We start from the raw sequence: 21498 nt of genomic DNA on the forward strand, positions 1-21498 counted from the left end.
AGAGACACTGGAAGGTTGCAGATAAATTATATAATGGTAAAACACAGATTTAGGAACCAGGCTGTAAACTGTAAGACATTTCGAGGAGCAGATGTAGACTCTCACCACGATCTATTGGTTATGACCTGTAGATTAAAACTGAAGAAACTGCAAAGAGGTGGGAATGTAAGGAGTTGGGACCTGGATAAACTGACCAAACCAGAGGTTGTACAGTGTTTCAAGGAGAGCATACGGAACAATTGACAGGAATGGGGGAAAGAAATACAGTAGAAGAAGAATGCTCTGAGGGTGAAGTAGTGAAGGCAGCAGAGGATCAAGTAAGTAAAAAGACGGGGGCTAGTAGAAATCCTTGGGTGACAGAAGAATTACTGAATTTAATTGATGAAAGGAGAAAATATAAAAAATGCAGTAAGTGAAGCAGGCAAAGAGGAAAACAAACGTCTCAAAAATGAGATCGACAAGAAGTACAAAATGGCTAAGCGGGCATGGCTAAACGACAAATGTAAGGATGTAAAGACTTATCTCACTAGGGGTAAGATAGATACGGCCTACAGGAAAATTAAAGAGACCTTTGGAGAAAAGAGAAACACTTGCACGAATGTCAAGAGCTCAGATGGAAACCCAGTTCTACGCAAAGAAGGAAAAGCAGAAAGATAGAAGTAGTATATAGAGGGTTTATACAAGGGCGATGTTCTTGAGGATAATATTATGGAAATGGAAGAGGATGTAGATAAAGATGAAATGGGATATATGATGGTTCAAACGGCTCTGAGCACTATCGGACTAAACTTCTGAGGTCATCAGTCTCCTAGAACTTAGAGCTACTTAACCCTAAATAACCTAATGACATCAATCACATTCATGCCCAAGGCAGGATTCGAACCTGCGACCGTAGCCGTCGCCCGGTTCCAGACTGTAGCGCCTAGAACCACTCGGCCACTCCAGCCGGCACTCTGTTTCAAATTCTGAAGGTGGCATGGGTAAAATGTAGGGAGCGAAAGGCTATTTACAATTTGTACAGAAAGCAGATGGCAGTTACAAGAGTCAAGGGCATGAAAGGGAAGCAGTCCTTGGAAGGGAGTGAGACAGGGTTGTAGCCAATCCCAGATTTTATTCAATCTGAATATTGAGCAAGCAGTAAAGGAAACAAAAGATAAATTCGGTGTAGGAATTAAAATTCATGGAGAAGAAATAAAAACTTTGAGGTTCGCCGATGAAATTATAATTCTGTCAGAGACAGCAAACGTCCTGGAAGAGCAGCTGAACGGAGTGGACAGAGTCTTGAAAGGAGGATATAATATGAAGATCAACAAAAGCAAAACGAGGATAATGGTATGTAGTCGAATTAAATCGGATGGTGCTGAGGAATTAGATTAGGAAATGAGACCCTTAAAGCAGTAAATGAGTTTTGCTATTTCGGGAGCAAAATAACTGATGGCCGAAGTAGAGAGAATATAAAATGTAGACTGACAATGGCAAGGAAAACGTTTGTGAAGAAGAGAAATTTGTTGACATGTAGTATATATTTTAGTGTCAGGAAGACTTTTCTGAAAGTACTTGTATGGGGTGTAACCATGTATGGAAGTGAAACGTGGACGGTAAATAGTTCAGACAAGAAGGGAATAGAAGCTTTCGAAGTTTGGTGTTACAGAAGAATGCTGAAGATTAGATGGGTAGATCACATAACTAATGAGGAGGCACTGAATAGAATTGGAGAGAAGAGAAATTTGTGGCACAACTTGACTAGAAGAAGAGACCAGTTGGTAAGACATATTCTGAGGCAGCAAGGGATCAGCTATTTAGTATTGAAGGGCAGCGTGGAGGGTAAAAATGGTAGAGGGAGACCAAGAGGTGAATACACTAAGCAGATTCAGAAGGATGTAGGTTGCAGTAGGTACTGGGAGATGGAGAAGCTTGCGCAGGATAGAGTAGAATGGAGAGCTACATCAAACCAGTCTCTGGACTGAAGACCACAACAACAACAACAACAACAACAACAACAGCAACATGGACTTAGGTGATTAAAATTTTTCGTTGTATTGTCGTATGTGCAAAGTGACATGGGCTGCGTTCTCTGCTTCCGGGCATGCGGAAGAGCTTTTCTTACTTAATCCAACGTTCCAAGATTTTACACTTAAAGGAATCCTCACGATTAAATATTTTGCAATTATCATTTATAAAATATGTATCTTTGCAGACACTTTTGAAACGGACGCTTCATAAATCGCATAAAGAAATAATAAATTCTCATCACAGTTCATATAATTTTTGGTAATTGTTTGGCCAAGCTGCGGGCTCACATCTATTGGTCATACTCCCTTCTAACGACAGCACGCCCTTAACCATTACGATCACGGTTGAAGTCTTTATTGCGAGAATGGACTGCTAATGAAATGATAATTAAATGGACACCCTAGTTGCAAACAGGCGTTGACGTACTACATTGGGGACATTTTGAATATGTGTGCTCCGACCGGGACTCGAACCCGGGATCTCCTTCTTACACGGCAGACGCTCTATCCATCTGAGCCACCGAGTGTGCCTGCAGGGATTTGTCCCTTTCACGCTCCCCGTGAGACATACATTCCCAACATGTCCATACCACTACGTTCGTAGTGCGCCTAATAGATGTCTGAGATGTCTGCCATGCAAGCATGAGATCCCGTGTTCGAATCCCGGTAGGGGCACACATTTTCAACATGCCCCCAATGTAGTAAATCAACGCCTGTTTGCAGCTAGGGTGTCCATTTAATTATCATTTCATTTCTAGCAAAGCTGCATGGTCATCTACGGTAATTGTTCTTTCGGGAATAGTTACTACCGTCAAATATAGATCTGCTGATGATTGGGAAAGTACTGGATAATAACCGTTTGGAATTTATTGTTATATGTCTGCCATTATGATTTCTAGTTGTTTCGTTGTGCTCTATGAGGGCGATTAAGAAACTTCTGGTCAGAGGTCGTCAAGTCCAGAATCAGGATGCTAATCATGCAAAATCTCTGTGAGCATTGAGGCCATCATCCCACCGACGCACCAAGTTGAAGATGCTCGTTTCGTACAACACTTGTGTGCTGCTGGGTGAAGAAAGTTTTAACTGCCTGCTTCACATTCTTGTCGACCCTTCAAGACCAGATTTTAAGGGACCGAAGTCGTGATAATCGCATGGGGTGGGTGTGGACTATAGGGTAAGTGCTCAGGTGTCTCCCGTTTTAGGAAGCTTTGCTTCTGTGTTACGGCATTTGCGGTATGAGGACGTGCGTTATCATGAAGCAGCAGCACCCCTTGTCGCGCCATTCCACAACGGTGGACTTCGACAGACGTCCTGCCCGAAACACAGTCTTCCTTCTCCGATGGGTCTCTACCGGTGTTTGTCCTTCGGCAGCCGAAAAAAGAATAACAGCACGTCCATCCCGTCTGGACGCACTTGGTAATAATGTATCCGCATTTAACGCACGCACATTGGATAGACACAGTTGCCACCCTGATCCCTTGCATACATGTCGGTGTTTATACAACTGCACCGAAATCTGCGTTGCATTACGCTGCAGCAACTCCCTCAAACGAATACATTTTGCTCGCCCCTTACACCTTTCATACTCGCATGTCAATTACCATCACTAATTCTTCCAGGTTTATTAAATAATCAACGTAAGGTACAGTCCGTGTAAGACGCGCAATATTGTTTCGTCTCTTGCCTGTTAGCTACTTGTATTATATCCACATTCATCCCTTAAACGCAACCAGGCGCGCTGTATCGATAGTCCCATAGACTCGACAGACTCTTTGCGATTCACTCAGATAAAACCTGTCGTCCGCACCAGTCGTGCTGCAAAAATGGTTCAAATGGCTCTGAGCACTATGGGACTTAACTTCTGAGGTCATCAGTCCCCTAGAACGTAGAACTATTTAAATCTAACTAACCTAAGGACATCACACACATCCATGCCAGAAGCAGGATTCGAACCTGCGACCATAGCGGTCTCGCGGTTTCAGACTGCAGCGCCTAGAACCGCTCGGTTACCCTGGCCGGCGCCGTGCTGCAGTTCAAGGAGCGACTGGCACAGACAGCGAGAGCGTCTTTGATATCTTTCTCTCGTGTTATGCAAATGTGACTTTATGTGTATTTGCTTACCTGACATTAGAATTGACAAATAAGGGTGGGGCAAACAAAAGTGACCCGGACGAGTGGATACTATTGGAGGAGGAAAACACGTACTGTTAATTCCAACAGGATGGAGCAACTTCCCACAGAGCCGACTGAACGTTGGAACACATTTACACCATCTTCATGTTTGACAGGGTTGTTGGCAGAGGTCAGTCTGGTAGCGGCCGTATCTGACCACCTAGATCACCCGACCTGTCAGTTTGCGATTACTTTGTGTGTCTCAAGTCTAAGTTCTATCGCAACAATACCCATCGTCTTCAAGAACTATAGCAGAACATTTCGGACGAGACTGTAGCAGTTCCAGCAGTCCAGCTTCGATATGCCTTCAGAAACTTCTTGAGCAGGACTCAAAAGTGCCAGGAGGTGAATGAGGTCCCATTCAACATCTGCTATAGTCAGGTTAGTACCTATTTCCTCTCCTGTGCTGTGTTCCCTTGTAACCTGGAACTCTGTTCTCCGGGCCATTTTAATTTGCCTCACCCTGCAGTTGTGGCCGTGAATACAAGTTTTTACAGCATCATTTGAAAAGTAATCAGTAAAGAACAATAATTAAAGTTGGTCATGATTATTCAAACATCCATACATACAGCATTACCGTGAGTTACGTAATACTGTAGAGTTTCTTTGAAACGTTGCTATTCGTTCCATGTTATTGGTTTTCATAATCATAATTAACGTCATTGCGCTCCAAATTAACGTCTTTAGCGTTCACATCACAAGTGTTTTCAGATTTTTTCACTTGCCCCGTAATCATTCTCTCCCAGGGAATTGCGACATTTCAAAGCCCATTTTGGAGCTGGTGACCGTTTTTATTCTACACTCTAAATACTTTCAAACTACTTTAGTTTCTAAATTACTGCTAACTACAATGTTTTCTTAACTTACTACCATTTGTTTTTCATTTCGATCGTTGTACACAGTAAACATTTGTGCAATAAACATCAGGTTGTAACTATCTATATTCCATCTGTAAGCATTGATCCTCAGATCAGATGTCTTATTTCCATTAATTATGGAACATTAGGTCCACGTGACTCAAAAAGACCTTTTTTCGACACCGTAGAGTGTAAGTATGCAGTAACTTTTCAGTTCTGGATGTTTTACTATGACGTAAGTTTCGGTCAAATGTCGGAGCAAAGCGGGAACAAGAGTGCCTACAAATTACAGATTGGGTTTTTGTTCGAATTTTCGTATCCAAATGAAGAGCAGAAAATGGGGAAATGGACAAATGATGTATTACACTGACCAACTTGAGGTCTAGTTTCACACACACAAAAAAAGGCACTGATCATAAACATTTCACCTACCGCGTGGTGGAAATATGGTGAGTAGGCTTCGTGCGTACTTTACGCACTGTATATTTTTTGAGTTGACCTTGAACATTACATATGACAACCACATCATTTATGTCATGACTGCAGCACAACTCGGCAACGTGAAGATATTCTACGAACGAAACCGATCGTAAGACGATAAATGAGGAATTTTATAGCTGAGGTGATGTTCGTTAATCATTAAAATATATATTGCTTTAAAGTAATCACGAAATACTTAACTAGCGATTTTAGGAAAATTGAAGTATTTCACCTCCAGCTGCTGCTAAATATGTAAATAAAGTGTAAAAAAGTTTATCTCTTCAAAGCCTTCCAATTTTGAGGATGAAAAGATAAATAGGTTTGATAATTATTTATCAAAGCCATTTCCTTCGAATCAAGAACTAAATTCAAGATATTTAGAGAACGAAAGACGCTAGGAAAGCGAACAATGTGTCTATCAGATAATGCTTCCGAACAAAACATGACAATGAAAAGGTCTGAAAAATCAGACAAATGTTTTGTGAAATGATTTGTCTGAAAATAAGTAATAAAATAGATTAGAGAAACAGTTGAAGCACCCTTGAACGATGCCCGAAATCATGTGAAGCATGTGTGGTGTGTCAAATGTTTCTCTGATCTACTTTAGTTCTTATTTGCAGGCAAATCATTTCAGAAAACATCTGACAGATTTTTTTTTCAAAGCGTTCTTACATGCATATTCAGCTTTTTGTATGAGCGTAGTCCAATGAAGTAAACTTATTTCTGTAGACAACACTACATTATCACTGTACCTACTAAAACTAGTGCTCAAAAGTCGTATCGTAGAATGGCCAGTGTAACATTTTGCCGCATTCGTCTGTTGGCAACACAGCAGCAAGTGTGGCTCATGTAACTACCTGAAGTACACTGCCCATTCATAGAGAATGACGATGTATAGCGTTTCAAAACGACTTCTTGAAAGGCGCTATTCAGGTACTGAATTTCATTGTTATGCATACAGAAAATGGTGGGAGAAAATATCAGCTATACGAAATGACTTAAACTAGTTCTTCATTTAAGAGTGCCGATATCTGCTTGTGCATTCATTAGTAGTGTTGCTCACTGTGTTTACCAGAGTCGATGTAGAATAGCAGAGAACACCTTCCTTGCCAAATAATTTCCAACGTGTTTTTTGTTTATCTGTGATCTTCATAGAACATACACAAGGAACATTACAGAGAAGCTACTGAGTGAACATCACGTACTGCATTTCTATTTCTTTACATGCTAGAGATCAACATCACATACGTTAGAAAGATACCACTCGTAACCACGCCTTCCACTTGGCTCTTACTGCACTTTTCTATATAAACCTACCTCAAATTTTTTTTAACATCAAATTATACTTTCACCTTTGACATGCATTAAAACGCCTACTCCGAGTACATTAATGTGATAGTATTTGTCTATTTATCTTTGTATTCATGTCTCAGCTTACAGTGAGTGTTAACTCTAGTTTCTGTTCTCCCAAAGAGCGACCCTTGCCTATAGCCTTACACGAAATATGCACATTAACTTCAGATAATCTCTTTTAGCGATGGATATTTCGGAATGCTCACCTTTACCTTAGTTTCAATGAAGACTCATATAACAGAAAAAGTATTCAGCCAGGAAACAATAAATAACAAACAATGATATAAACCTGAAGATCTTATATACTGATAAGCTGAACTCTGTTGACCGATGGCATTTTCGTTCTGCTGTTCCACTTGTAATCAAAGAACACGGAAGACTGTGAGAGCACGTTTTGCTTTTTCACATCTTCTTCGGATTCCAGGTACCTACTACCAACTCCTGCTGAAGAATAAGTGCGAGATTCGTAAACAAACTCAGCATCTCTGTCTCCTTTCCTACTCTCCACTCAGATACGCAGGCGGAGATCTCGCTGCGGACGTATTCGTTATGTATACTGAAATTTCTGCCATATGAATCTGTTCAAGTTTTAGGGTTTTCTAAGCCAATGTCATCCTCAGTTATTCAGAACAGAGCTTTTTTATTTAATGAGTTATGCAAACCGTGGTTTTTGGGTTTAAGCCAGCCAGCTGAAGACAATCAATTGCAACAAGATTGATGCAACTTTGCGCCAGTCCACCTTGAGTCTATGCTTACGGAGCGGTAATTAGGACCATGGCTTTTGCCACCTTTATTAAAATTTTTCTATTGAAATAACAAATATTATATCGTACTGATCCACTGCGGTCGCTACTAGTTAATAAAAGTTTCATTGAGAAGTTACACAACGTGTCACATTGTTTCAAAATAGTCACATAAATAGAAATGATTACTAATTGCTTGAAAGTGAAATGATCGTATGACATTTGTTGGCCCGATATTCCGTTCGGAGTTTGGCCGCCGTATCGCAAGTCTTTTTAGACTTCGGCGACTTGCGTGGCAGTTATGATGAAAGACACACAACACCCATTCCCCTGCCGGGAATCGAACCCGGGCCCCGTTGCGCGGTAGGCAGTAACGCTACCGCTGCGCTATGGAGACGGACACTAATTGCCCTGAATATCCCGTAACGATTGCTCATCACTCCTCCCATGGCCTAAGTGACTAACTGCAGAAAAATAATTTTATCTGTTGTAAATTTAAACTTAATTTCTCAGTCCTCAGGGTATTTTCCTGTCGCTCGGAAAGGAGGATTTGACTTTTATTTTGATATTAAATGGAAAAAGAAATTTAACTCTTCTGCACAGTGTTACACCAAGACTGATTAGACAAAATAATTGCTGAGAACCCATGATTTGAGGAGAGAAAACAGAAAGTTATCGTTACTTGTAGCCCTTTAATTTTAAGCCACTGTAAATGAGCTCCGAGGAGAACTCAGAACGTTCTAACTGCGGTAAATGAGAGCACTTGTTAAGTGAAAATAAATTTCAGAGATTTGTCAAAATCATATTTTCCACATTGATGGAAATAAGCATATGGCATAGTTGGCCCCATTCGGGGAAGTTCGGCCGCCAAGAGCAAGTCTTTTTTTATTCGATGCCACATGATAATACACTCGACGTATGTCACATTGTCTTCTCCGTAGTTTCCTGCAATGTCCTGAATTTTCGTGTTGATTATCGTATTTATAAATTCTTCCCCACAACCATCGTACTTTGAATAGCTGTTTTCTACTGCGAATAAATAATTTAGATTAAAGATATCTTCTGATGATAGGATATTTTATAGGTTTTCAGAAATTACTGCAACCAGTCACCTTTTATGTAGATGTATTTTATTTAACCATGACCGGTTTCGAGCTGCCTAGCAACTCATCATCAGATGGTATATACATTCAGTGCTTTTTTGTACCCATTGTGTGGGTGGTTGAGTATCTGTGGAGATAAATCTTTCTGCAGGTATATATATCTCTTTTAGGAGGTATTCTTGAAACCATTGTTGTTCTTGTTTTTCACAATTTCACAAGTTAAAACTTGGATAAAAGGATATTTTATGTTGAAAATATTACTAGTCGGTTTAAAACAGAGGACTTCCACTCCTAACAAGTCACCTTCTCCGTCGTCTCCACGTCAACGCCGTTAAAGAGTATCTCGGCACCACAGCTCAGTTAATGCTTAAGTATTTTGATATTCAGAAACATAGTGACGTATGTTACATATTTAAGGAGCTAACGTCACTTGTGTCCACGCCAAAAAAAAAAAAATGAAGGAAGGAAGATTAGGGTTCATTAGAGACGGTCACTTGTGTCCACGCCAAAAAAAAAAAAAAAAAAAAAAAAATGAAGGAAGGAAGATTAGGGTTCATTAGAGACGAAGCACACGCTCGGTACATATCAAGGGTGGTGAAAGAAATAGACTGTGCTCTTTCAAAGGAATCCTCCCGGCATTTGCCTGGAGCGATTTTGGGGAACACCTAAATCCAAATGGCTGGACGCGGATTTTGAGCGTCGTCTTACCGAATGGGAGTCCAGTGCGCTAACCTCTGCACCACCTCGCCCGATCCCATGATGAAGTACATGAATGTGCCCACAGATAAACTCAAAACCTTTATACAAAAATAAGAATTCACGAAAGTGGGCCGGCCGCGGTGGTCTCGCGGTTCTAGGCGTGCAGTCCGGAATCGTGCGACTGCTACGGTCGCAGGTTCGAATCCTGCCCCGGGCATGGATGTGTGTGATGTCCTTATGTTAGTTAGGTTTAAGTAGTTCTAAGTTCTAGGGGACTGATGACCACAGCAGTTGAATCCAATAGTGATCAGAGCCAGCCACGAAAGTGAAAGCAAACCAGAAAACTTCATAACAAAAGAAGAAAGAAATTGCGTAAACATCCATATAATTTGTTAAAAATGGAAAGAATCGAACAGGAAGCAGTTATTTCGAAACAGTTTCCTAATGTTTCGAAATAGTGGGACGTACGGGAACAACCGTTGCAAAAATATAGCATTTTGCATATCTAAAAATATCTGCATCCGGCAGCGAAAGGCTTTTATTTGTTCACTGACAGTACGTTAGTCTGATTGCATGCAGGTTATTTTTTGCTTGGTCTCCAATCTGCATGAAAGGCAACTTACAAAGGTATGTTCCAGCGGCATTGCTTCGGCTGAAATTACAGCAGAAATAACGTCTTTTGCAAAGCTGACTCAGTCATCTGCTTACACTGACATGGGATCAAGATTCTAAAGTAGTGTTTTGTATCCCATTCTAATACGTCAGTTTGAATAACACTGTAACGACGCCCCAGCTGAAAATATCGCTGTCGTGAATGTCGTGTTGCGTCTGTGGATTGGTCATAGTAGCCCAAAGGTGTCAGTCTAGAGACTGCCAGCGCGTCATAGAGAATAACAGAACTTGCACTGAAGGTTGACAAGGTGATAGGAATCTTACCTTGCGCGCACATCTTGATAACGTAGACGGTGTGCGTGACGACTGGAAATTTTCATTGTTACTACATGGCTGGTACTCCTACCAGTTACAGGAAAGGACTACACTAATATTTTATGATACGTTGGCTTGGCAGCATGAGAAATGTGTAAAGGAGTCTGTGTGGAGATACCTTAGTACTTAAAACTGTGTGTCTAATTAACGATTGTCAAGAAATGCTAACAGTATTTTAGGGAGGATATTTGCTTCCATACTGTTTCAATTTGTAGTCCTGTCCTTGATGACTGTATATATTAGACCTTGATGGGAAATCCGCACCTTTCAAAAAAGTGAAATAACGTCTCTACAGCGATACCAACATAAAACTTTCTCAAGAAGGAGCCACAGCTCTAGATGTTACTGTAATATAACGGGACTGGTGCTGCCACAGAACAAATACGCATGAGCCCAAGATGAACGAGCAATATCAACGAACTGTGATGCCTTCTCAGTCGAATGCGACATCTCTGATGTGTGTAGACAAATCAGTGTGACCGTGGCCTTCGGATGTGCAAGAGCTGTTGTTTTGTTATGCTCCAAATATGATAAAAATAATAATAGAGCAATGAACTGTGGTGAAGTTTCACATGAAACTTGGAACAACTATTAAACCTATGTTTTACTAAAAGAAATTTATGGCGAAGACTGTTTATCAAGTACGCGAGATTTTGAGTGGTTCAAGGACTCCGAAGATGGCCGAGAAGACGCTGAAGATGACTGACTCTCCGAGAGCGTCCAGCACCACCAGAGGAAATTTTACACAAACAATTTAACATCAGAACAGTGTGATTGAAACTGATACCGAAAATTCATTCGATCGAACAAAAAGAAGGTCGTGAAAATGTTTGTTTTCACTCTTAGAATACCACTGAAAAGAATCCAGTTTCCTGGAAATAGTGATGACATGTGGCGTAGCTTGGTTTTCTAACTTATGATCCTGAAACCAAGCGCCATTTCACACACTGGAAAGTTCCAACTTCATCAGGGGTGAAAGGAGCTCGAATTAGCAAATCAACATTCAAAGCGATGACGATTGCTTTTTTTTCGTTGTTCATGGAATTGTGTCTCTAAGGTGGGTTCGAGAAAGTTAGGAACCCAGTTCTTATGGTTCTTGCTGAATTCCGTGAGCAAATACGAAAAAAACGACTCGAATCGTGGAAGAATCGTGGAAGAACACACTGAGGTTTATAGTGAAGTACACAAACACAGTGTTAGATCCCAATCTTATTCGCCTGACCTAGCACCATGTGACTTTCACCTTCATCTATATCATACTCCGCAAGCCACCTAATGGAGTGTGGCGGAGGGTACTTTCGGCACCACTATCTGATACCTCCAGCCCTGTTCCACTCTCGTATAGTGCATGCGAAGAATGATTGTCGGTAAGCCTCTGTATGGGCTCTAATTTATCGAATTTTCTCCTCGTGGTCAATACGCGAGATATATGTGGAGGGAAGTAATATGTTGTTTGACTTGTCCTGAAATGTGCTGTCCCGGAATTTCAATAGTAAATCTCTCCGTGATGCACAACGTCTCTCTTGTAATGTCTGCCAGTGGAGTTTGTTCAGCATCTCCGTAACGCTCTCTCGCCACCTAAACGATCCTGTGACGAAACGCGACGCTGTCAGCCCTATCTGATAGGGATCCCAGATAGATGAACAATACTCAAGAATCGGGTGAACAAGCGCCTTATAAGCCACTTTTTTCGTGGATTAGTTCTATTTCCTTAAGATTCTTCCGATGAATCTGAGTCTTGTGTCTGCTTTTCCTACTATCTGTTTTGTATGCTCATTTCACTTAAGGTCGCTCTGGATAGTTACGTCTAGATATTTTACGGCAGACGCTGTCTCCAGCTGTTTGTCATCAATTTTGTAGTTGTATAGTAGTGGATTTCTTTTCCTATGTATGCGCAATGTGTTACATTCACTTACGTTCAGGGTCAACTGCCATTCATCAATTCTCTGTAGATCGTTTTGCAAATTCTTACTATCTTTTGGCGTTGCTACTTTGGTACAAACAACAGCATCATCTGCGAATACCCTTAAAGAGCATCCGACGCTTTCTACTAGACAATTTATATAAACTGTGAACAGCAACGGTACTATCACACTTTCCTATGGTACGCCGAATATTACCTTTACATCTATCGATTTAGTTCCTTTAAGAGCGACTTGTTGAGTTCTATCTGCAAGAAAGTCTTGAATCCAATCGCAGGTCTGCTCCGATATTCCGTAAGCTCGAATTTTTTTCATTAAGAGGCATTGTGGGACAGTGTCAAATGCCTTACTGAAATCAAGGAAAACGGCATCGGCCTGAGCGCCGTTTTCCACTGCGCTGTGGATCTCATGGACAAGCAGAGCGAGCTGAGTTCCGCAGGATCTCTGTTTGCGGAATACATGTTGATTTTTATAGAGAAGTTGTTCATTTTCCAACAACGTCGTAATTCTTGAGCATAAAACTTCTTCCATAATATTACAACAGATTCACGTCAACGTTATAGGTCTATAATTGTGTGGATCTGTCTTACGGCCTTTCTTGGAAACGGGAATGACCTGCGCTTTTTCCAGTAGTTAGATACCTTTCGTTGCTCAAGCGATCTACGATAGATTACTGCTAGAAGGGGAGCAAGTTCTTTCGCCTAATATTTATAGAATCTTATAGGTATCTCATATGGTCCTGAAGCCTTTTCACTACTAAGCGATTATAGCTGCTTTTCATTTCCGCGATCGGTTATCTCAATATCTGCCATTTCGACGTTCGCACGACGATTCAAAGGAGGGACAGTGTTACGATCTTCCGCGGTGAAACAACTTGGGAAGGTCGAATTCAGTATTTCGGCCTTCTCTCTGTTATCTTCCGTTTCTAAGCCGGTGTGGTCGCTGAGAGGATGAATAGATAATTTTGACCCACTTACTGATTTTACATACGACCACAATATCTTAGGCTTTTTACTCAGGTCGATTGACAACGTCTTACCTTCGAAATCATTGAACGCGTCCCACATTGTTCTCCTTACGCTCATTTTCGCTTCGTTCAGCTTTTGTTTGTCAGCTAGATTTTTACTTCTCTTGGAACTGAGATGAAGTGTTCTTCGTGTACGTAGAGCTTTTCTAACACGACTATTAAACCATGGTGGATCTTTCGCGTCTCTTAAAACCTTACTCTGAACATACTTGTATAGGGCGTATTGAACGATGCCTTTGAACTTTTTCTATTTGTCCTCCACATCTTCGTCCTCATCACAGAATATTTGGTGGTGACTGCTGAGATATTCTGAAATTTGTATCCTGTCACCCTTGCTGAGCAAATACATCTTCCTATCTTTCTTAACATTCCTTGTCGGACCCGTCGTCATAGATGCTATCTAATCTCCAAGGACAAATCGGCACTACAAGTAACGAAGTTTCAGTCTGTTGGAGCAGTGAAAGATAAAGCGGCACGCGTCAGCAAGGAGCTCACAGAGGAAGACTTCCAACACTGTTTCCAACAATGGAAAATTCACATGGAGCATTGTAGGGATGGGCATGTATTGTTTTGAAATAAAATGTTTTACTCCGTTACTCATGTTATTTTGTAGCCACATCTCGTATGTGCAGTCTGCATCTCATACAGAAATATGACAGACCGCTAGGAAACAGCCGCGTAAACATATTTCGGCTACACTGAGCTAGTGTGGAGTATGGCTTAAGAAACCGTTATATTAAAAGATGTTTAGAGATATTTTAATCATTATGCTACTATGAAAACTGTGTCTCTATTTTACCATCGACAACTCTTTTAAGATCATAGTGTTTGTAGAATTCTTTTCAGCTAGTTCTTACCAGATGTCAAATATCAACAAATATTCAAATTTCTACGTTATTTGTAAATTGATGCTACCAATTTCCGTACAGAGAAAAACCATATTCACCGACGCTCTATTTAAATTCAGAGATTTTTTTGTTATATAAAGTAGTACCTAATAGTGCAGAATTTCTAGAAAAATATGAGAATCCTCAAAAGCTAATTATCTTGTCAAAATTGCGTGTGTTTGAGTAAATATTTGGAGCTAATATTCTACAACAAGTGAAAAGGCAATTAACATCATACATTCAATTAGCGGAGGTAAGTAGAGTGCCGACCTAAGAGTACGTATTACCCTACACTGAGGTGACAAAAGTTATGGGGTAGCGACATCCACATATACAGATAACGGTAGTATCACGTATACAAGGTATAAAACGGCACTGAATTGAAGGAACTGTCATTTGCACTCAGTTGATTCATATGAAAAGGTTTCCGACTTGATTATGGGCGCACTATGGGAATTAGCAGACTCTGAACGCAAAATGGTAGTTGAAGCTAGACGAATGGGACATTACATTTCGGAAATCGTTAAGGAATTCAATATCCCGAGACCCACAGTGTCGCGAGCGCGTCGAAAATACCAGAGTTCATGCATCACCTCTCACCACGGACAATGTAGAGGCAAACGGCCTTCACTCAATGACAGCGAGCAGAGGCGTTTGCGTAAAGTTGTTACCGCTTACAGGCAAGCAAAAGTGCACGAAATAAACGCAAAAACCAATTTGCGACGTACGACGAATGTATCTGTTAGCACAGTATGGCGAAATTGGCCTTACTGGGCTATGGCAGCAGACCACCGACGGTAATAACTTTGCCAAGAACACGACATCACATGCGGTGCCCCTCCTGGGGTCGTGACCATATCGGTTGGACTCTAGACGATTGGAAAACTGTGTTGAGGTCTGATGAGTCTCGACTTCGGTGGTAAGAGCTGATGAAATGTTTGGATTGTGGCGCAGACCCCACGGAGATAGGGACCCACGTTTTCCACAAAGCACTGTGCAAGCTGGCAGTGGCCCCATAATGGCACACGCTGTGTTTACATGGAATGGACTGGGTCCGCTGGCCCAGCTGAACCGATCATTGGTTATTCGGCTACCTAGAGACCATATGAACCCATTCATGGGCTGCATTTCCCCAAACAATGATGATATTTTTTTGGAAGGCAATGCGCCATGTCATCGGGCCAAATTTGTTCGCCATTGGCTCGGGGAAGATTCTGGATAAATCGAGCGAATGATTTGGCCACCCAGATCGACCGGCATGGTTCCGATCGAAAATTTATGGGACGTAATCGAGATGTCAGTTCATGCAGAAACTTGTGCATCGACACTTTCGCATTTCCTTGTAGGACCCGTCGTCATAGATGCTATCTAATCTCCAAGGACAAATGTGCACTACAAGTAACGAAGTTTCAGTCTGTTGGAGCAGTGAAAGATGAAGCGGCACGCGTCAGCAAGGATCCCACAGAGGAAGACAGCCGAGAGCAGACCTGTCAGTGCTAACAGGCAGACAACACTGCATGACACAACGCGCAGAAAACGAAGTGGGACGTAGGACGAACGTATCCGTCCAAACTGTAGGGGACTTCCAACAACGTCTTGAGTCCATGCCACGTCGAGTTGTGGGAAAAAGGTGGTCCGACACAATGCTAGGACGTATCCCATGGCTTTTGCGCCTCAGTGTATATTCTATGCTAATCCGACCGTATACGGAATACGCTTGCCTTTGCTAAGGTTCAGTCACGCTTCACAAAAGTCGGAATAATGCGAGCCTATGCTGCTTGCGTGGTCTGTGGTTAGCCTGTACGTATGCTCGTGTCGTCGAAGCTAATGAGCCTCCTCTAGAACTCATAAAACAACACATTGGCTACAAATATCTACTCAGGTCCGTACAAATTGGATAACAGTCTTTGTTTTCGAGGATTCGAATGTTGTCTCCATATTAAATACTGGTCTATAAAGAAACTTCCACCACTAGCATTTTCCTTTATGATATTTGACCACTGTGTCACCGAAGTACAACAGTTTCATACTGTTTCATGATAGATTACAGGAATAAGACAATTTTAGACATTCACACGGATACACCGATCATGGTGTAGCACGAAACTTTTAAAGGACTTAGTAGGTGGATGGGAACGTGCGCACCTTCTCTAAGCAGATGGCGCTCTTACTTTTGAGTCCATTGGAAGCACATGTAATGAGGAACAGACATGCCCTAGTGGCCAATTCTAACGCCCTTCGGGGGCCGCCTCAGTATTTACTTTGAAGCTCCAGACAGTATTAAAGGGGCTTAAATATGCTGATCAGCATTTCTGCTAATATGAAACTGTGCTGACAATAATAGCAATTTTCATATGGTGTACCAAATTGTAGACCGTACTGCGGAGCTTCAGCGCCAAAACCATGCTGTGTGTAAATGGGCGACAGTATTTCAGGGACAGTGACATTGTTGACGCTCTCACTAAGAGTGTCATCTAGTATGTGACAAAGAGGTAGGAACGTGTTCCTTACACAGGCCTGAAGACATGCGGCGGCAGATCAGAACCTTGCGGAACAATTAGTGACACCTATCGTTCCAACAAAGAGGAAGACTTTATGCAGGAATACTATTAAGTATCCCGGCAGGTCCGTGATACTCCCTTGGTTTCTACCACAGTATGTTTCTGGTCACCCTGTTCCCCCATTGCTGTAACCACGGGCGGTTCGGACTGTACCTCCAACGGCTATAATTGGCTAACTCACACCAACGTAATTTTCTGTTGCCCTTTGCAACACCACGCGACAACCAGTTTCTTGCATTGTTTAGTGGACAACAACTTCCTTTCTCAATGAAGACACTACTCATAACGCATAGCCTGACAAAAGAAGTGAGGCAACGAGAAGAGACGGTGGGAAGTCAGTGTAACTTCCTGCAGCACACTCCATTGGAGATGATGAAAATACGCTACTGGCCATTAAAATTGCTCCACCACGAAGATGACGTGCTACAGACGCGAAATTTAACCGACAGGACGAAGATGCTGTGATATGCAAATCATTAGCGTTTCAGAGCATTCACACAAGGTTGGCGCCGGTGGCGACATCTAAAACGTGCTGACATGAGGAAAGTTTCCAACCGATTTCTCACACACAAACAGCAGTTGACCGGCGTTGCCTGGTGAAACGTTGTTGTGATGCCTCGTGTAAGGAGGAGAAATGCTTACCATCACGTTTCCGACTTTGATAAAGATCGGATTGTAGCCTATCGCGATTGCGGTTTATCGTATCGCGACATTGCTGTTCGCGTTGGTCGAGATCCAATGACTCTTAGCACAGTATGGAATCGGTGGGTTCAGGAGGGTAATACGGAACGCCGTGCTGGATCAAAACGGCCTCGTATCACTAGCAGTCGAGATGAAAGGCATCTTATCCGCATGGCTGTAACGGATCGTGCAGCCACGTCTCGATGCCTGAGTCAACAGATGGGGACTTTTGCAAGACAACAACCATCTGAACGAACAGTTCGACGACGTTTTCAGCAGCATGGACTATCACCTCGGTGACCACGGCTGCGGTTACCCTTGGCGTTGTATCACAGACAGGAGCGCCTGCGATGATGTACTCAACGACGAACCTGGGTGCACGAATGGCAAAACGTCATTTTTTCGTATGAATCCAGGTTCTGTTTACAGCATCATGATGGTCGCATCCGTGTTTGGTGTCATCGCGGTGAACGCACAATGGAAGCGTGTATTCGTCATCGCCATACTGGCGTATCACCCGGCGTGATGGTGTTGGGTGCCATTGGTTATGCGTCAAGATCACCTCTTTTTCGCATTGACGGCACTTTGAACAGTGCACGTTGCATTTCAGATGTGTTACGACCCGTGGCTCTACCCTTTATTCGATCCCTGCGAAACCCTACATTTCAGCAGGATAATGCACGACCTCATGTTGCAGGTCCTGTACGTGCCTTTCTGTATGCAGAAAAAGATTCGACTGCTGCCCTGGCCAGCACATTCTCCAGATCTCTCACAAATTGAAAACGTCTGGTCAATGGCGGCCGAGCAACTGGCTCGTCACAATACGCCAGTCACTACTCTTGATGAACTGTGGTATCGTGTTGAAGGTGCATGGGGAGATGTACCTGTACACGCCGTCCAAGCTCTGTTTGACTCAATGCCCAGGCGTCTCAAAACCGTCATTACAGCCAGAGGTGGTTGTTCTGGGTACTGATTTCTCAGGATCTATGCAACCAAATTGCGTGAAAATGTAATCACATGTCAGTTCTAGTATAATACATTTGTCGAATGAATACTCGTTTATCATCTGCATTTCTTCTTGGTGTAGCAATTTTAATGGCCAGTAGTGTAGTAGAGTCTCAATTCCCTGAGAGAGGTCAATAGAGTCACCAGAGTGCACTAGAGTTTAGTGTTGTTACCAGGCCAGCAAGTTGGGCAACTCCAGGAAAAGATTTGGCGATAAGTTTTATATGTTCTAAATATTTTATCTGCGGACGATTAGAAGACATTAAAAATGTGTGCGATAGAGAGATGCTGCTCCATATTACCTGCGCGTTAGGTAAAATTTAGTGATCCTTTCTGTAGTTACACTTTTAATGACCAGCAGAGTATTTTGCAATGTCTTTTATTCACGGTTGCAGAGAGTATGAGGGAACAGTTAATTACACCGACAGCATTCCTTTTATTGACTTCGGTGCAGAACAGACTAGTAAGTGAGATTGATGGACGTGGTATGCTTGCCTCCGCCCAGAATGCCAGCCAGCCGTGGCGCCGCGTTCTGTGAAGTGTCCATCCAGCCCAGCCGCGCGCAGCACAGCCCAGCCCTCACCCCCGTGCACTGCTTTGGCGCCCCCCGCCGCGCGAAGCGCACGCAAATGTCAGGCGGCGTGGCCCTGTCCCGCTGGCCCCGCTGCTCTCTGCTGCCGCTGATAATCTGCTTTATGCTGCTTAATATCTCCACAAATTCCCAGGGCAGTAGCATGGTGTGCTCCTCAAAACGACAGAAAAAAACAGTGCAACGGCAAACGTTACTCGATTACAATGAATCTTTCATTCTGTAGTGGAATGTATGCCTTTTTATAACTTAATGACAGATGAAAACTGCGTGCTGGGCCGGAGTTTTCTACCGCTACTTTGTCTTTTGCACGTAGTGCCCATATCGACTGAGCTCTCCAGGCGTAAGAGTTTCACTTCTGTCAGTACTTCCATGCTCCTTTGCGAACTTATTGGATTAGAAAATGCTTTGCAATAAAACGGCTCTAAAACAGACTTAATCAAATATGAAATTTGGACAGACTGCAACAGTTTCCAGTCGCCAAAAGTTTTAACACACCTTCAAAATCTTCCGATGTTATTTGCTGTCTCGCCTTCGACATATTCTTGTCTTTCCAACCCAACCCAAAATCTTCAGCAGTGCAAATTTCTTTTCCCCCTCAATACCCATGAAAAGGATCTCTTTCTGCTTTAGTCGTTACCTCAAATTTCTCTTTCTTGTACCGTACATTCCTGTGCCCATGAACACATAATCCCGTTCCTACTCACGGATGCTCTCTCCAGACAGCTTTAAGTTACCTGTCTCCTGCTTCCAAACTGTTTTACAATGTGGATTGCCGGCCGCTGTGGTCGAGTGGTTCTAGGATCTTTAGTCCGGAACGAAGCGGCTGCCATGGTCGCAAGTTCGAATCCTTAGGTTAGTTAGGTTTCAGTAGTTCTAAGTCTAGGGGACTGACTACCTCAGATGTTAAGTCCCATAGTGCTTAGGGCCATTTGAACCATTTGAATAATGTGGATTCTCTTGAGTAGAGAAACGCTTTTTCGTCCCTTTCTACCTTTTATAGTCAAGTCGCTAATGCTATCTCCCGCATTTCGTATCGTCAGTCTTTACACCATTTTGATACTGTTATATGCGACCTTGCGGGCACTGGAGCAGTTGAAACCTTCTGCCAATGTCAGATTGCTCGTCTGTTCAGATTCTCTCCGCGCTTTACGTTTGTACCCAGCGGATAAAGTAGCCCAGACTATCCAGGACGCCCTCCTCCAACTACAGCGACTGGGGAAGGAGGTATCTTTCTGCTTGGTACCAGGGCATGTGGGAATTCCGTGGAATGAAAGGGCGGATCGAACAGCCAAGGAGGCGTGTCGTGACCGTCAGGTCTTTCGGTGTGCTGTCCCCCTGCATGCTCTCACCTCGCTGTTGGGGTATAAAATCCTGTGTCGATGGGAAGACGAGTGGCTAGAAGTGACCGACAACAAGCTGTGTGTAGTCAAGCCCACAACTCGGCCGTGGCGTACTTCCTTCCAAGCACGTCTACGTCACGAGGTCTTTCTTACTCGTCTTCGCATCGGCCACAGTCCTATTTTTACTCCGGCGAGATGACCCTCCGAAGTGTGGTGCTTGTGGCGTGAAGATCGTGGTGCGCCACATTTTATTGGACTGCATTTTATTTGCGGACCAGCGATCTGCAGCGGATTTGCCGGAAGCTCTGCAATCTATTTTATGTAATGATCAAACGAATGTGGTTCGCGTTTTGAAGTTTGTGTTTTTAACAAGATTTGGGGGAGATGATTTTGGTGTGTCAACAGGGTGGCTGGCTCACCCAAGTTTTTTGTAAGTGATCAGCCAGTTACATTTCCCTGTGCAGCTCTTTTACATCTTCTGTGTTTTGTTTTCCCTCTGTTATAATTTCTTGATCAGATATCTTCCCTCCTCATTGGTTTACGTGTGAGAATGCCTGTGTAATAGAGTGTACGACGATTTTAGTTCTTATCCACATTAATTTGTTTTAATATATGTCAGGGCGCTGATAACCTCGCCGTTGGGCGCCCATGAGATCCCAACATACACACACACACACACACACACACAAATGGATTTTATTGGTTGCATACACATTATCAGCATTAATAAACTAATTACAGAACAGCCTACACAGATGAAGAAATGGTCGGTATTATTCCGAAAATATGAGTTTTCTGAAAGACAGATATTCTTTCATGACAATGTTTTTGGAAGGACGTGAAGGCTTCCGCATTCCAGTCGCGCTCATTTTTCTCAGCTGCCGATAACACACTGACCATTGTATTGTGCGATGGATCATTTGTTTACTTTTCTCAATAACAACTACTTTCTTCGTGAATCACACATTGTCAGTTTGGCAAGATGAGTAACCAGCATCTGGCGTGTGCCTATCATTCCGCGAAAGGAAAGCTGGTCATAATATTAATACTGCTCAGATGAAGAAAAGGAATAACGTC

At 42.6% G+C, this 21498-nt stretch overlaps 1 protein-coding gene across 1 annotated transcript in view; it reads right to left on the minus strand.

The window, feature by feature from the left end:
- LOC126363888 (glycine receptor subunit alpha-3-like) overlaps positions 1-19225 on the minus strand; it is a 163068-nt gene extending 143843 nt beyond the window's left edge. Inside the window, exon 1 of the mRNA XM_050008005.1 lies at positions 18985-19225. Within this exon, the coding sequence (XP_049863962.1) occupies positions 18985-19225 (241 nt within the window). The remainder of the gene's footprint in view (positions 1-18984) is intronic.
- Positions 19226-21498: the final 2273 nt, after the last annotated feature.

This window comes from Schistocerca gregaria, chromosome 1, assembly GCF_023897955.1.
Source record: "Schistocerca gregaria isolate iqSchGreg1 chromosome 1, iqSchGreg1.2, whole genome shotgun sequence".
Taxonomy (NCBI): domain Eukaryota; kingdom Metazoa; phylum Arthropoda; class Insecta; order Orthoptera; family Acrididae; genus Schistocerca; species Schistocerca gregaria.